General features: G+C 43.6%; 1 protein-coding gene across 1 annotated transcript in view; it reads left to right on the top strand.

Annotated features, from left to right (window-relative positions):
* LOC140407173 (uncharacterized) overlaps positions 1-15,543 on the top strand; it is a 44,382-nt gene that overhangs the window by 12,541 nt on the left and 16,298 nt on the right. The window contains exons 3-4 of the mRNA XM_072494855.1: positions 8,630-8,780; positions 8,880-9,413. Coding sequence (XP_072350956.1) covers positions 8,630-8,780; positions 8,880-9,413 — 685 coding nt within the window. The remainder of the gene's footprint in view (positions 1-8,629; positions 8,781-8,879; positions 9,414-15,543) is intronic.

The following is a 15,543-nucleotide window of genomic DNA, read 5'->3' as shown; positions in this document are numbered from 1 at the left end:
ATCGCTCGCAAATCAATATTCCATTTGGGAGGCTGGTTCCTCCATGGAGTTCAGCCAGAGCCAATCGTCTGGCAGCACAAGCAGCCTTTCGCTACAGGAGGGGGGAAAAGAGAGGAAGACCAATAGTAATAGGGGATTCTACAGTTAGGGGAACAGATCGGTGCTACTGTGCAACATGACTCCAGGATGGTGTGTTGCCTCCCTGGTGCCAAGGTCACTGAGCGGCTGCAGGACATCCTGAAGTGGGAGGGTGATAAGGCAGAGGTCATGGTACATGTTGGTACCAATGACATAGGTAGAAAGGGATGAGGTCTTGCATCAAGAATTCAGGGAGTTAGGCAGGACACTAAAAGGCAGGACCTCTTGGGTTGTATTCTTGGGATTACTCCCAGTGTCATATGCCAGTGAGCACTGAAATAGGAGGATGGCGCAGATATGTGCCATAAGAGTTGGTGCAGAAGGGAGGATTTTAGATTCTTGGACCACTGGGACGTTTCTGGGGAAGATGGGACCTGTACAAGCGGGACGGTCTACATCTGAACCAGAGCGAGCCTAACATCCTTGCCGGCGGGTTTGGTGGTGCTGTTGGGAGGAGTTTAAACTAATTTGACAAGGGGAGGGGATGCAGACTGTTAGCAAAATAGGGACACAGCATAATACAGAAAAGCAATCAAGTCCGAGGGAATACAGTAGTAAGTTTCAAGGGAGTAATCAAGGCTGGGTGGCCTCTATTTTAATGCCAGGTTTATTACAGATAAAATGGATAAGTTAAGGGCAAGGATGGACATGTGAAATTGTGATATAATAGCCATCACGGAGATGTTGAGGGAGGGGCAGGATTAACAGCTGAAACATCCCAGTATATAGATTTTTCAGGTGAGACAGAAGAGGGGGAGGCATTGCACTATTAGTTATGCAGTAAGGAGAGATGATATCTTGGAGAGAGCTTAAAATTAAGCTTGTAGAACTTAGGAATAAAAAAGGGACAGCCACATTGTCAGGTGTTTATTATAGATCCCCAGATAGCGGGAAATTGAGCAGCAAATCTGTGCACAGTTCACAGAAAAAAATAGGATTTTTAATACGGTATTTAAATTGGGTAATTTCAACTTTCCCAACATTAAATGGGATAGTCATAATGTTAAGGGCTTAGATGGAGTGGAGTTCTTAAAATGTACACAGGAGAACTTTTTAGCTCAATATGTAGAAGGTCCAACAAGGGACGGCGCAATGCTGGACCTAATTCTGGGGAATTAAGCCAGACAATTAGTTGATGTGTTGGTAGGAGAGCATTTTAATAATAGAGACCACAACATGGTACAATTTAGGGTTATTATGGACAAAGCAATAGACCAGTTCTAAAAAATGTTTTGGATTGGGGGAGAGCAGATTTTAGTGAAATAAGGTAGGTTCTGGCCAAGGTAGACTAGAAAAAGTTACTTTTGGGGAAATCTACAGATGAGCAGTGGGGGGGGGGGGGGGGGGGGGGGGTTAGGTTCAAAAAGGAAATGGTGAGGCTACAGGCTCAACATGTTCCCTCTAGGGTGATGGGAAGAAGTAACAAGCCCAGAGAACCATGGATGACCGAGATATTCAGGATAATAAAAACCATGGATGACAGAGATATTCAGGATACAATGAAAAGGAAGACAAATGCGTTTAGCAAGTAGAACGATACAGCGCAGTACAGGCCCTTCGGCCCACTATGTTGCACCGAAACAAAAGCCATCTAACCTACACTATGCCATTATCATCCATATGCTTATCCAATAAACTTTTAAATGCCCTCCATGTTGGCGAGTTCACTACTGTTGCAGGTAGGGCATTCCACGGCCTCACCACTCTTTGCGTAAAGAACCTACCTCTGACCTCTGTCCTATATCTATTACCCCTCAGTTTAATGGCTATGTTTCCTCATGCCAGCCATTTCCATCCGCGGGAGAAGGCTCTCTCTGTCCACCCTATCTAACCCCCTGATCATTTTGTATGCCTCTATTAAGTCTCCTCTTAACCTTCTTCTCTCCAACGAAAACAACCTCAAGTCCATCAGCCTTTCCTCATAAGATTTTCCCTCCATACCAGGCAACATCCTGGTAAATCTCCTCTGCACCCGCTCCAAAGCCTCCACGCCCTTCCTATACGGTGACCAGAACTGTACGCAATACTCCAAATGCGGCCGTACCAGAGTTTTGTACAGCTGCAACATGACCTCCTGACTCCGGAACTCAATCCCTCTACCAATAAAGGCCAACACTCCATAGGCCTTCTTCACAACCCTTTCAACCTGGATGGCAACTTTCAGGGATCTATGTACATGGACACCTAGATCCCTCTGCTCATCCACACTTCCAAGAACTTTACCATTAGCCAAATTTTCCACATTCCTGTTATTCCTTCCAAAGTGAATCACCTCACACTTCTCTACATTAAACTCCATTTGCCACCTCTCATCCCAGCTCTGCAGCTTATCTATATCCCTCTGTAACCTGCTACATCCTTCCACACTGTCGACAACACCACCGACTTTAGTGTCGTCTGCAAATTTACTCACCCACCCTTCTGCGCCTTCCTCTAGGTCATTGATAAAAATGACAAACAGCAACTGCCCCAGAACAGATCCTTGTGGTACGCCACTTGTAACTGAACTCCATTCTGAACATTTCCCATCAACCACCACCCTCTGTCTTCTTTCAGCTAGCCAATCTCTGATCCACATCTCTAAATCACCCTCAATCCCCAGCCTCCGTATTTTCTGCAATAGCCTACCGTGGGGAACCTTATCAAACGCTTTACTGAAATCCATATACACCACATCAACTGCTCTACCCTCATCTACCTGTTCAGTCACCTTCTCAAAGAACTCGATAAGGTTTGTGAGGCATGACCTACCCTTCACAAAGCCATGCTGACTATCCCTGATCATATTATTCCTATCTAGATGATTATAAATCTTGTCTCTTATAATCCCCGCCAAGACTTTACCCACTACAGACGTGAGGCTCACCGGTCTATAGTTGCCGGGGTTGTCTCTGCTCCCCTTTTTGAACAAAGGGACCACATTTGCTATCCTCCAGTCCTCCGGCACTATTCCTGTAGCCAATGATGACATAAAAATCAAAGCCAAAGGTCCAGCAATCTCTTCCCTGGCCTCCCAGAGAATCCTAGGATAAATCCCATCAGGCCCCGGGGATTTATCTATTTTCAGCCTGTCCAGAATTGCCAACACCTCTTCCCTACGTACCTCAATGCCATCTATTCTAATAGCCTGGGTCTCAGCATTCTCCTCCACAACATTCTCTTTTTCCTGAGTGAATACTGACGAAAAATATTCATTTTAGTATCTCTCCTATCTCTTCAGACTCCACACACAACTTCCCATCCCTGTCCTTGACTGGTCCTACTCTTACCCTAGTCATTTGCTTATTCCTGACATACCTATAGAAAGCTTGGGTTTTCCTTGATCCTACCTGCCAAATACTTCTCATGTCCCCTCCTTGCTCATCTTAGCTCTCTTTAGATCCTTCCTCCAAGGGGAACAAATCAGCAGAGGCATTAGTGGAGTACAGAAAGTGCAGGATGGAGCTTAAGAAAGCAATTAGGAGTGCAAAGACAGGATATGAGAAAGCTCAGGCTGGTAAAAGTAGGGACGATCCCAAGATGTGTAACTATATTAATTGGAAGAGCAGTGGAAAGAGTAGGGTCAATTAGGAACTAAGTGGGAAATCTGTGGACAGAGCCAGAAGACATTGGTAGGGTGTTGGACAAATACTTCATATCTGTCTTCACCCAAGAGAATGAGGAGATGGGTAGATATGGAACTCTTGGAGAGATACTATGAGGTACTTGAGCAAATTGACACCGCGAGTGACGAGGTGTTGGCAGGCTTAAAAGTGGAAAAATCTTCAGGTCTGGATGAGTTGTGTCCCGGGTTGCTGTGGGCAGAGAGGGAGAAATTTCAGGGGATCTGACCCAAATTTTTAATTCTTCTCTGGTCCCGGGGAAGGTGGCAGAGGACGGGAGAACAGCTAATGTGGTCCCACTATTTATATTTAAAAAAAAAAAAAAAAAAAATTTGTCACAAGTAGGCTTACATTAACACTACAAGTAAGTTAGTGAGAAGCCCCTAGTCACCACATTCCAGGACCTATTCGGGTACATTGAGGGAGAATTCAGAATGTCCAAATTACCTAACAGCGCGTCTTTTGGGACTTGTGGGAGGAAACCCACGCAGACACGGGGAGAACGGAGAACGTGCAGACTCCACACAGACAGTGACCCAAGCCGGGAATCGAACCTGGGACCCTGGAGCTATAAAGCAACTGTGCTAGCTACCGTGCTTCCCAGCCTTAAGGAAGGTTGTAGAGATAAACCAGGGATCTACAGATCAGTGAGTCTCAAGTCAGCGGTAGGAAAATTATTGGAGAATTTTCTGAAGGAGAGAATCTGTCTCACCAGGTTGACACCACATTTTTGGGTATGCCTGGTGTTGCTTCTGGCATGTTCTCCTGCATTCGCCATTGAACCAGAGTTGATGTCCTGGCTTTCTGGTAATGGTAGAGTGGGGTTATGCCGGGCTAGGAGGTTACAGATTGTGGTTGTGTACAGTTCTGCTGCTGCTAATGGCTCTCAACACCTCATGGATGCACAGTCTTGAGTTGCTAGATCCGTTCGAAGTCTATCCCATTCAGCATGGTGGTAGTGCCACACAACACAATGGAGAGTATCCTCTGTGTGAAGACGGGACTATGTCTCCAAGGAATGTGCAGTGATAGCTGCTACCAATACTGTCATGGACATGTGCATCTGTGGCAGGCAGGTTGTTGAGGAGGAGGTCAAGTATGTTTTTCCCTCTTGGTTCCCTTACCACCTGTCACTGTCCCAGTATGGCATATACACATTATAGGACCCTGCCAGCTCAGTCTATGGTGATACTACCGAGCCACTCTTAGTGATGGACATTGAAGCCACCCTTAGTGCATTCTCCAAGTGGTGTTCAACATGGAGGAGTACTGATTCATGCTGAGTGGGGATAGTTGTGGTAATCAGCAGGAAACTTCCTTGTCCATGTTGCCACAAGACTTCTTGGGGCCCAGAGTCAATGTTGAAGACTCACAGGGCAGCTCTCGCCCGACTGTATACCTCTGCACAGCCATCTCTGCTGGATTTGTCCTGCTGATGGGACAGGACATATCCAAGAATGGTGGTAATGATGACTGGAACACTATCTGTGAGGTATGATTCCATGACTATGACTAGGTCAGGCTGTTGCTTTGTCAGCCTGTGAGACAAGGAAGAGAGAAGAGAAATTTGAGAGATGCATAATATATTCCAATGTTGCTTTGAGCCCTTATTTTGCATGATGGTATGACTTCATTCTGAGTTTTCTGACGAGCTGAAAAGTAAAATTCTTGAACAGAATGCCAGTTGCAGAGCATTTTTTTTTAGGAAGTGATTGAGGTGCATGTCATTCTGAAAGTTTTGAGGTATTCTTGGGGCTGTTATGGGCCAGGGTGTAGAGAACCCCAAAGTGTATCATGGAGTTCACCTGACCCACAACTTTTAATAGATTGTGGTATGGGGAGCACACGGCCCACTCCACAGGTGTGGTACAGCAGAAATGGGAATTTTTTTTTTTTTTTGTTTGTTTTTTTTAAAAAATATTTCTTTATTCTCCTCCTTTCTCTCATTTTCTCCCAAATTTACACCCTCCAACAATAAATCGGTAACAAATGTCAATCCCCATATCAATAACAACGATCCCATCCCACCAAACCCAAAACATTCGCCCACATGTTCACATAAACAAATGACAAAAAGGAATCCGGAATCACCCATAGCCACCATTAACACCCCCCCCCCCCTCCCCCTCCCCAACATGTTCGATGTTATCCAGTTCTTGAAAGTGCATAATGAATAATGCCCATGAATTGTAGAACCCTTCTATCCTTCCCCTCAGTTCAAACTTAACCTTCAAGAGTCAAGAATTCCAACAGATCCCCCGGCTACGCCAGGGCACAGGGTGGAGAGGTTGCTCTCCAACCCATTAGGATCCGCCTTCGGGCGATCAATGAGGCGAAGGCTACAACATCTGCCTCCGCACCAGTTTCCAACCCTGGCTGGCCCGACACCCCGAATATGGCCTCCTGGGGGCCTGGGTCCAGTTTCACGTGCACCACTTTAGAAATTACTCTTTAAAAACCTCCTTCCAGTAATCCTCTAGCTTTGGACAGGGCCAAAACATATCAACGTGATTAGCGCCCCCCCCCGCCCGTAACAGTCACACACATCTTCTACTCCTTCAAAGAATCTGCTCATCCTCACTCTCGTGAGGTGTACTCTGTATACCACCTTCAGCTGTATCAGCCCCAACCTTGCGCACGAGGTAGAGGCATTCACTCTCCGGAGCACCTCACACCAGAACCCCTCCTCCATATCCTCTCCCAACTCTTCCTCCCACTTTGGTTTGATCCCTCCCAGTGGTGCCTTCTCCTCTTCCAAAACAGCTCTGTAAACCGCTGACACTACCCCCTTCTCCAGTCCCCCTGTCGTCAGCACCTCCTCCAGCAATGTGGAGGCCGGCTCCTCCGGGAAGTTCTGTATCTCCTTTCTGGCAAAATCTCGAACCTGCATGTATCTAAACATTTCCCCCTGCTCCAGCTCGTACTTGGAAAAATATTTTTTAAAGCAAAACAATGTTTATTCTATGAACTCAAGTTAACCTTTTTAAAACATAGTGAACATCTTAGCAACCATCAATTCAAATATAACCCCCAAAGAATACAACACTAAGTAATCCTGAATAAATTCCCAAACAACATTCAGAAGACAAAAGACCCTTTTAACACAAAGATCAGGTTTAAATTCACTATTGAGAGCAGTTACCACTTTGAAAATCCCAAATGAACATTCATAAGCTTGCAGAGATTCATATACATCCTGCTGTGATTTCAGCTTCTCCAAAACTAAAATGAAACCAAACCCAGCCTGCAGCAAAAAGCCGACAGACAGCTCAGCTCCACCCCTCTCTGACATCATTGCAGTAATAAACACCCATTTCTTAAAGGCACTCATGACAGGGAACTGAGACTACTTGTCAAGCTATAACACCTTGCAGGCTTAGTCTCTGTAGCCTCGCTGTTGCAGCTGGCAATAGGCAAACATCACAGAAGTACATGCTCTTTAAAACGTTCTTGGGTTGTAAGCATCGCTAGCATGACCATTTATTGTCCACCCATAATTGTCCTTGAAGATGCTGGTGAGCTGCCTTCTTGAACCGCAGCAATCCAGGTGGTGTATGTACATCCACATTGCTGTTAGGGAGGGAGTTCCAGGATTTTGACTCATGACAGTGAAGAATTGGTAAAATATTTTCAAGTCAAGATGGTGTGTGAATTGGAGAGGAGCTTGCAGGTGATGGTGCTCCCACATATCTGCTGTTCTTTGACGTGTCGCTGATCATAGGTTTTGAACGTGCTGCCGAAAGAGCTTAGCTGAGTTGTTGCAGTGCATCTTAGAGAAAGTACCTGGTGTCACTGCACCAATTGTGGAAGGAGTGAATGTTTAAGATTGGGTACCTATCAAGAAGACTGCTTTGTCTTGCTTGGTATTGAACGTCCTGATGTTCTTGGAGCCACTCACACCAGGCAAGTGGAGAGTATTCCATCACACTCCTGACTTCTGTCATGCAAATTTTTTCAGGCTTTGCCAAGTCAGGGAAATTAGTTACTGACCATAGAATTTGCAGTCTCTGACTTGTAACCCACAGTATTTATATGGCTAGTCCAGTTAAGTTTCTGATCAATCGGAACCACCACCCCCTCCAGATGTTAATGGTGAGGGATTCAGCAATGGTAATATTGTTTGAACGTCAAGACCAGATATTCTCTCTTGTTGGAGATGGTCATTTTCTCTTGTTGGAGATGGTCATTGTCTGACATCTGTGTGGTGCATGTTACTTACCAATTATCAGCCCAAGTCTGAATGTTTTCCAGGTCCTTCTGCATGGAAACATGGTCTGCCTCTATGAGAAATTATGAATGGGACTGAACACTGCAATAATCAGTGAACTTCCCCACTTCTGTTGGAGGGAAGGTCATTGATGAAGCCGCTGAAGATGGTTGGTCTTGGGACACTATCCTGAGAAATTCCTTGGGCTGAAGTGGTTGGCCTCCAACCACCACAATCATCTTCCTTTCTACTAAATATGACTCCAACCAGCATACTTATTTGATGAGCCTGCTTCCAAATGACCTCCTACAGGTGTTCCTCCCCAGCTGATAACACAGAAACAGCATAGTAGCAGCCAATGTACCACTGCCAGTTGTTGTTGAACCAGGTACAACCTGTACACAGTTAGTGACTTGTCCTTTTGTTGCATCAGCAATTGTTTTGTACTGTAGAGGTAAATGGCCTTAGTGTCTCAGAAAATCATCTTTTGAAGGCATAGATTTTGAGGATAGCAATATATTGTTATTGGCAATTGTGAATGTTTGAAAAAATCAGTTTATATTTCTGCTCTTGTTTAAAGTGGACGACGACAGTCACAAACCAACATGAGAAGCAAAAGGTAAATGAAGATGACTAATTGTGGAGGAATGCTGACTTAGATGTGGTCATGTTTGATTGGCAGGAGACTGAAGAAGGTGCTGATGACTGGATGAATGGCGAATGGGAAACAGTTGAGACACGTGACTCCCAGACAAGCTCCTTCGATCGCAAGGAAGCTCATAGAGCTCTGGTGGATGCTGAAGGGACGTTAAACAATCCAAGACCTTGTAGCAGTAAGTTGGGTAATCTATCGTTGGCTGAGGAGTTTATGCAGATCAGTCCTATATTACACCATAATATTTCAGACAAAATCAATTCTGATTCCTCTTCAGAAAATGGGGTTTCAGGTCATGCTGTACTGTCAGGGAGTGATGTACAGGACCTTGAAGCGTCTGGAAAGGCGTTAAAGTATTGTTCCTTCATGAGTAAACTGAATAACGAGTCCGTATTGGTTGCCTCCGATGAGATATCAGACCAACTCAGTGCTACAGAGGATCATTTACCGTTAAAAGACAGAAATCCGCTTGGACTTGAGTTGACTTGTTGTCCTAACACTGTGGATGATGATTCTATAATACTGGAGAAAAATGTTTGTGATGAAGAAGAGATAAAATGTTCTTCAGCTGCAGACACTGAAACCAAAAGTTTGGCAATGAGTGTAAAATTGCAGGAACAGTCCACAGATGAAGCTACTGAGAAATTGCAGTCAGCACTCATAACTGACAATGCAGAAATGCTGCAGGATGGACAAGAAACCAGTGCACCTGCTTGCACAATTGGAAATGGTTATTCTGGGCTTCATCCAGAGAAGTATCGAGAGGAACTGTCTGATGAAAACCTAAGAAATGACATTGATTTTAAGGATGGTAAAGTATGCTTTTTTTAACATTTTGACCACTGCCAAACTATTCATTACAATGTCTTGCCTTTATTTGAAAATGTTATCTGCAAAGGTGCTTTATTCATCCTGCACATTATATTGGTCCTGTGGTGGAGCAGGGATTCCCATGGTGGGTGAGGAATACTGCGGATTGGGGAGGGTGGAGGGTGTCCCATATGGGAACTGGTCTGGGTCTTTTCTGAAGTTAGAAATACTTTTATTTATTCTAACACTTTCAGGATAACTTTTATATAGTTTTGTCAGACTGTTCCCAGCACAGAACAATTGTCCTGGTGATTTCATTGGTGATCTTATTGAAATATTTATGATTCTTAAGGACTTGACAGGGTAAATGCCAAGTGGGTGTTTCCCCTCAAGAGAGTCTAGGACTTAGAGGGTATAGTCTCAGAATAAAGGAGTGTTGTTTTAAGACAATGGTGAGGAGGAATTTATTTTCTCAGAGGCTTGAGAGTCTTTGGAACTCTTTGCCATAGAGAACTGTGGGGGCAGAGCCCTTGTGTATATTTAAGACTGAGATAGATAGATAGATTCTTGATCAGTAAGCAAATCAAGGAGTTACGGGGAAAGGGCAGGAAAGTGGAAATGAGGAATGACAGATCAGCCATGATCCTATTGAATGGCAGAGCAGGCTAGAGGGGCTGAATGGTCTACTCCTGTTCCTGCTTCTTATGGTCCTGTGGACCACTCCTGTTCCTACTTCTTATGGTTCTGTAGAAGTTAACGCTTCTGAGCCATTGGTGCATAAACCCTTACCTGGGAACTTCCAAGAGAAATTCCCCAGTACATCTTGGGGGTATCCCCCAAATCTGCACTGGGGAGCCAGAACGTTATGGACCATAATCACACTTCGGCAGCTTGTTGCACAGGCAATTAAGTACATTGGTATACCCTTAACGCTTTGGGTACAATCCGGAAACTATACCTAAATTACACTTTAAATTGGTTTTAAAATAATGGTTCACGTTTCTGCCCAAACTCATTTGCCTGGTCTAAAATGTAAAACCTCCCATGAATTAGCACGATCCATTAATTTTCATGGGAGATAATTTTGTTATGTTTTCGGTGTAGAAAATTGGAAAGGCAGATGCTCAATATCTGTGGCAGGCCAGTTCCATGGTTCAGTGATGCCACCCTTGAGATAATGCTGGAATTGGTTAGAGGTAATTGAACTACATGTTACAGGAGAGTGGTAGGGCAAAGCCACTCGGCCAGAACATACTGACCTGTCTCGAAATGGGAGCAAGTATGCAGCCGCAGAATTGTAAGGAGGATCTGGGTGCAATGCTTAATGTTCAATACATTCTTTGCACTGGCATGGTGAGTACAAGGCGACATCCGGCTGACAGACGTCCAGGTCTGCTGAGACCACAGCTGAGCAGCTTGTGGGAGCATGATAACTTCTGATCTTGGAAGAAAAATGCATCCAGGATACTGACCCACGAGAACAGCTGAAAGCTGCAGTGATACTGAGAAGCTGGCAGTATTGACAAATTCAGCATCTCTTTTAAATGAGCTACAGGAATTGTTGAGACTGCCAGCATTGCCTCATCTGTTGTCCTTGTAGAAGCAGAGGGTGCACAATGCCAGCAGGGTTCAGAGGTGGAAGAGTTCTCCAGTTTCCCATTCTTACTAGAATGGGGGAGGTGGCCCTTGACATTATGAAGATAGTGTTTTATGACAACTGACCATTCAGATGGGGTGAAAATATATTGAACTTTGTAGATGAAGGGGATGGCATGCAGACCTCCCAGGCAACAAATTGGTAAAACTTCAGCTGCAATGGGAAAACTTGTGGGGGTGGGATGCTATCAGTGCCACAGCAACGCCACTGTGTTCCTCCAAGGAGATGGAAGACACAGAACCATCACCATCATACCATTTAAGTGCATCCTCCACCAGCGTAACCAAACTTGTATCAGTGGGTCCTTGAGTATGAGAAGAATGGGTGGCACTGTATGAAGAACATGTCTAGTCAACAGGAGGTGGTGAATTTGGTGGAATGGAGAAAAAGCACAGCCAGACTCAGTTGAGCACTGGTTCATGGCCTTGGGTGTCAAACAAGGTAATTCTACTTGGTCAAGCAACATGGCATGTGTGCCCACTGTTAGGATCCCGGGCGAGAACTCAACTATTTGTAATTTGTAAAACTGAGAAAATGTTACTGCACTACAGGAGTGATGGCACTAACCCATACATATCTTTTAAATTAAAACAAACTTTAATTTAAACATCAAATTAACCACATTAGTAAGAAAGAAATAGCTTTGCAGTTAACAGTTACAACAGTTCTTAAGAAAAAGAGAGAACCTTAACTAACTTCCTGAACCTGCCACTAAATTCCAATTCAGCAAACCAGTATATATTAAATACCACTCCTGAATAAATTTAGCAACCAGGTTTCCATGTGCTTTCCTCTATGAAGAATCTTTGGAATAAGAACCCTTTCTGAAGGACGAAACTGAAATACCTCCGTTCAGGTGAGAGTTCTAGGACCAACTGACTTTTCAGACAGACCTGGCTCCTCCCATTAACTACATCACCTGCACCCAAAGCATAAGCATTCTTTTGTTTCTTCTTGCACAATGTCTCTTGACTTGTTTAATCAGGACCAAACACACAATATCCCTCAAATTATCGACAACCCAGGGGTCCTTCAAATGTAAACAAGTAAATAGTTCAAGATGTATTAGCAGAATACTTCACCTGCAAATCAATGAATATCTCACTTTTCCGACCTCAATCACAATTCTAGCAGTCACACTGGCTGTCGGCACCTTAACCTAGGTTTCAATAATATGACTGCAAAAAATATAAAATACAATTTATTACTCCTCCCCATTTAAAAAAAAAAAAAAAAAAAAAATGAATCAGCAATATGGCTTCATTTTCCAAAGCTAAGTCAACTTTAAATGTTACTCATTACTAAACAATACACTATTACACTATAAATATTGGCTACAGGAATAGTGCCAGAGGACTGCAAATGTGGTCCCTTTGTTCAAAAAGGGGAGCAGAGACAACCCCGGCAACTATAGACCGGTGAGCCTCACGTCTGTAGTGGGTAAAGTCTTGGAGGGGATTATAAGAGACAAGATTTATAATCATCTAGATAGGAATAATATGATCAGGGATAGTCAGCATGGCTTTGTGAAGGGTAGGTCATGCCTCACAAACCTTATCGAGTTCTTTGAGAAGGTGACTGAACAGGTAGATGAGGGTAGAGCAGTTGATGTGGTGTATATGGATTTCAGCAAAGCGTTTGATAAGGTTCCCCACGGTAGGCTATTGCAGAAAATACGGAGGCTGGGGATTGAGGGTGATTTAGAGATGTGGATCAGAAATTGGCTAGCTGAAAGAAGACAGAGGGTGGTGGTTGATGGGAAATGTTCAGAATGGAGTACAGTCACAAGTGGAGTACCACAAGGATCTGTTCTGGGGCCGTTGCTGTTTGTCATTTTTTTATCAATGACCTAGAGGAAGGCGCAGAAGGGTGGGTGAGTAAATTTGCAGACGATACTAAAGTCGGTGGTGTTGTCGATAGTGTGGAAGGATGTAGCAGGTTACAGAGGGATATAGATAAGCTGCAGTGCTGGGCTGAGAGGTGGCAAATGGAGTTTAATGTAGAGAAGTGTGAGGTGATTCACTTTGTAAGGAATAACAGGAATGCGGAATATTTGGCTAATGGTAAAGTTCTTGAAAGTGTGGACGAGCAGAGGGATCTAGGTGTCCATGTACATAGATCCCTGAAAGTTGCCACCCAGGTTGATAGGGTTGTGAAGAAGGCCTATGGAGTGTTGGCCTCTATTGGTAGAGGGATTGAGTTCCGGAGTCGGGAGGTCATGTTGCAGCTGTACAGAACTCTGGTACGGCCGCATTTGGAGTATTGCGTACAGTTCTGGTCACCGCATTATAGGAAGGACGTGGAGGCTTTGGAGCGGGTGCAGAGGAGATTACCAGGATGTTGCCTGGTATGGAGGGAAAATCTTATGAGGAAAGGCTGATGGACTTGAGGTTGTTTTCGTTGGAGAGCAGAAGGTTAAGAGGAGACTTAATAGAGGCATACAAAATGATCAGGGGGTTAGATAGGGTGGACAGAGAGAGCCTTCTCCCACGGATGGAAATGGCTGGCATGAGGGAACATAGCCTTAAACTGAGGGGTAATAGATATAGGTCAGAGGTAGGTTCTTTACGCAAAGAGTAGTGAGGCCGTGGAATGCCCTACCTGCTACAGTAGTGAACTCGCCAACATGGAGGGCATTTAAAAGTTTATTGGATAAACCTATGGATGATAATGGCATAGTGTAGGTTCGATGGCTTTTGTTTCGGTGCAACATCGTGGGCCGAAGGGCCTGTACTGCGCTGTATTGTTCTATGTTCTAAATAAGATGCATATCTCATCATATTCATGCATCAAAATTTAAACTTCCAGTATAGTCCATTTCAGTCTTTCTTTCCCAACTTTAAACATTCCATTCTCTCACACATCTGGTTGTGATAAAGCATCTGCAATTATGTTTTCTCTTCCTGCTACATGTATAATTTTCAAGTTAAATGGTTGTAACAATAAACTCCATCTAAACAGTCTTGCATTGCGATCTTTAACCTTCTCCAGAAATGGTGAATTATGGTCCAAATAAACTACTGTCACTGATGAATTGTTAGGAACATAAATGACAAAATGTGGAATGCCAAACTCGGTTTCCTTTTCGAAAGTCGAATACTGCTTTTGATGAATATTTAGTTTTCTGGAAAAATAACCAACAGGTCTTTCTATATCATTGTCATCATCTTGTATTCATACAGTACCCACATCACTCGCATTAATGACCACCTTAAATTGTTTGCCATAATTCCGTGTTGCCAAAACTGGTGCTGTGGTCAATGGTTTTCTATTCCTGACATTCGGAAATTTCCAGTGCGTTTTTAGAAGTTTACACTAACATTTGACACACAGTTTCTGTAGAAACCACTCATGCCCAGAAACCTCAACTTCTAGTTGGTGGTATTGGGAACTCCCCAGTAGCTTTCATTTTCACATTCCATGGGGCCATCTGATCCCATCCAACAGTATGGCCTAAGAATGTGACCTGAGCTTTTGTAAACTTATTTTTAGTCGTTTACCACCAAGCCAGCCTCTTGGAGTCAATCCAACAGTCACTTCAAAAGTTCCAAACGCTCCCTCCACGTTTGACTGAATACCACAAGATCATCCATGTACAGTACTCAATTTTTGTGTCCAGAAATGACGTTATTGGAATGTTGCTGGTGCATGCTTCATTCCAAATGCATAATTTCAAACTGGTACAGACCACTTGCCTTTACAAAAGCTGAAACTTGCTTCACTATTTCTGATAAAGTTACTTGCCAGTAAGTATCCTTTTAGTAAGTTAATTTTGGTAGTGACATTTGCTTGTCCCACCTTTTCAATACACGTCTTCCAAACGAGGAATAGTAGGATATGAACCTGACTTTGTAACTATATTGACTTTCCGATAGTCCACACACAATCGTTGCGTTCCATCGGGTTTTGGTACCATCACAATAGGTGAGCTCCAATCACTACAACTCACTTCAATGATTTAATTCTTAAGCATGCTTTCAATCTGCTTTTGAATCTGTGCCATCTTGAATGGATTCAGTCTATATGGACATTGCTTAATTGGAACTAAACTTCCTACATCTACATGTATAATCATTGTATTTCCTAGTTTGTTCCCACATATAGCTCTATGGGACTATAATAACTCTTTCAGGTCACTCCGATTTTCCTATGGAAGGTAACTCCGTGATTTATCCTATTTAATATTACTTCCTCATTGTTCAATCTAATTTGAAGAATGTCGAATTCAGAATCATCTGGATTGATCTCTTCTCCCTCAATTATAACTATTAACACATTCTCCTGCTTTCCTATTAGAATATCATTTTTTAAAAAATATTTTATTGCACCCAAGAGAATGAGGAGGTACTTGTGGAACTCTGGGAGAGAGATTGAGGTTCTTCAGAAAATTGTCACAGGGAGTGACAAGGTATTGGAGGACAAATCTCCAGGTCCGGATGAATTGTGTCCCAGGTTGCTGTGGGAGGGGAGGAGG

Source organism: Scyliorhinus torazame, unplaced genomic scaffold (genome assembly GCF_047496885.1).
Source record: "Scyliorhinus torazame isolate Kashiwa2021f unplaced genomic scaffold, sScyTor2.1 scaffold_1273, whole genome shotgun sequence".
Lineage (NCBI taxonomy): Eukaryota > Metazoa > Chordata > Chondrichthyes > Carcharhiniformes > Scyliorhinidae > Scyliorhinus > Scyliorhinus torazame.
Note: the sequence above shows the minus strand (reverse complement) of the source record. Positions and strands in the feature narration are given on the sequence as shown.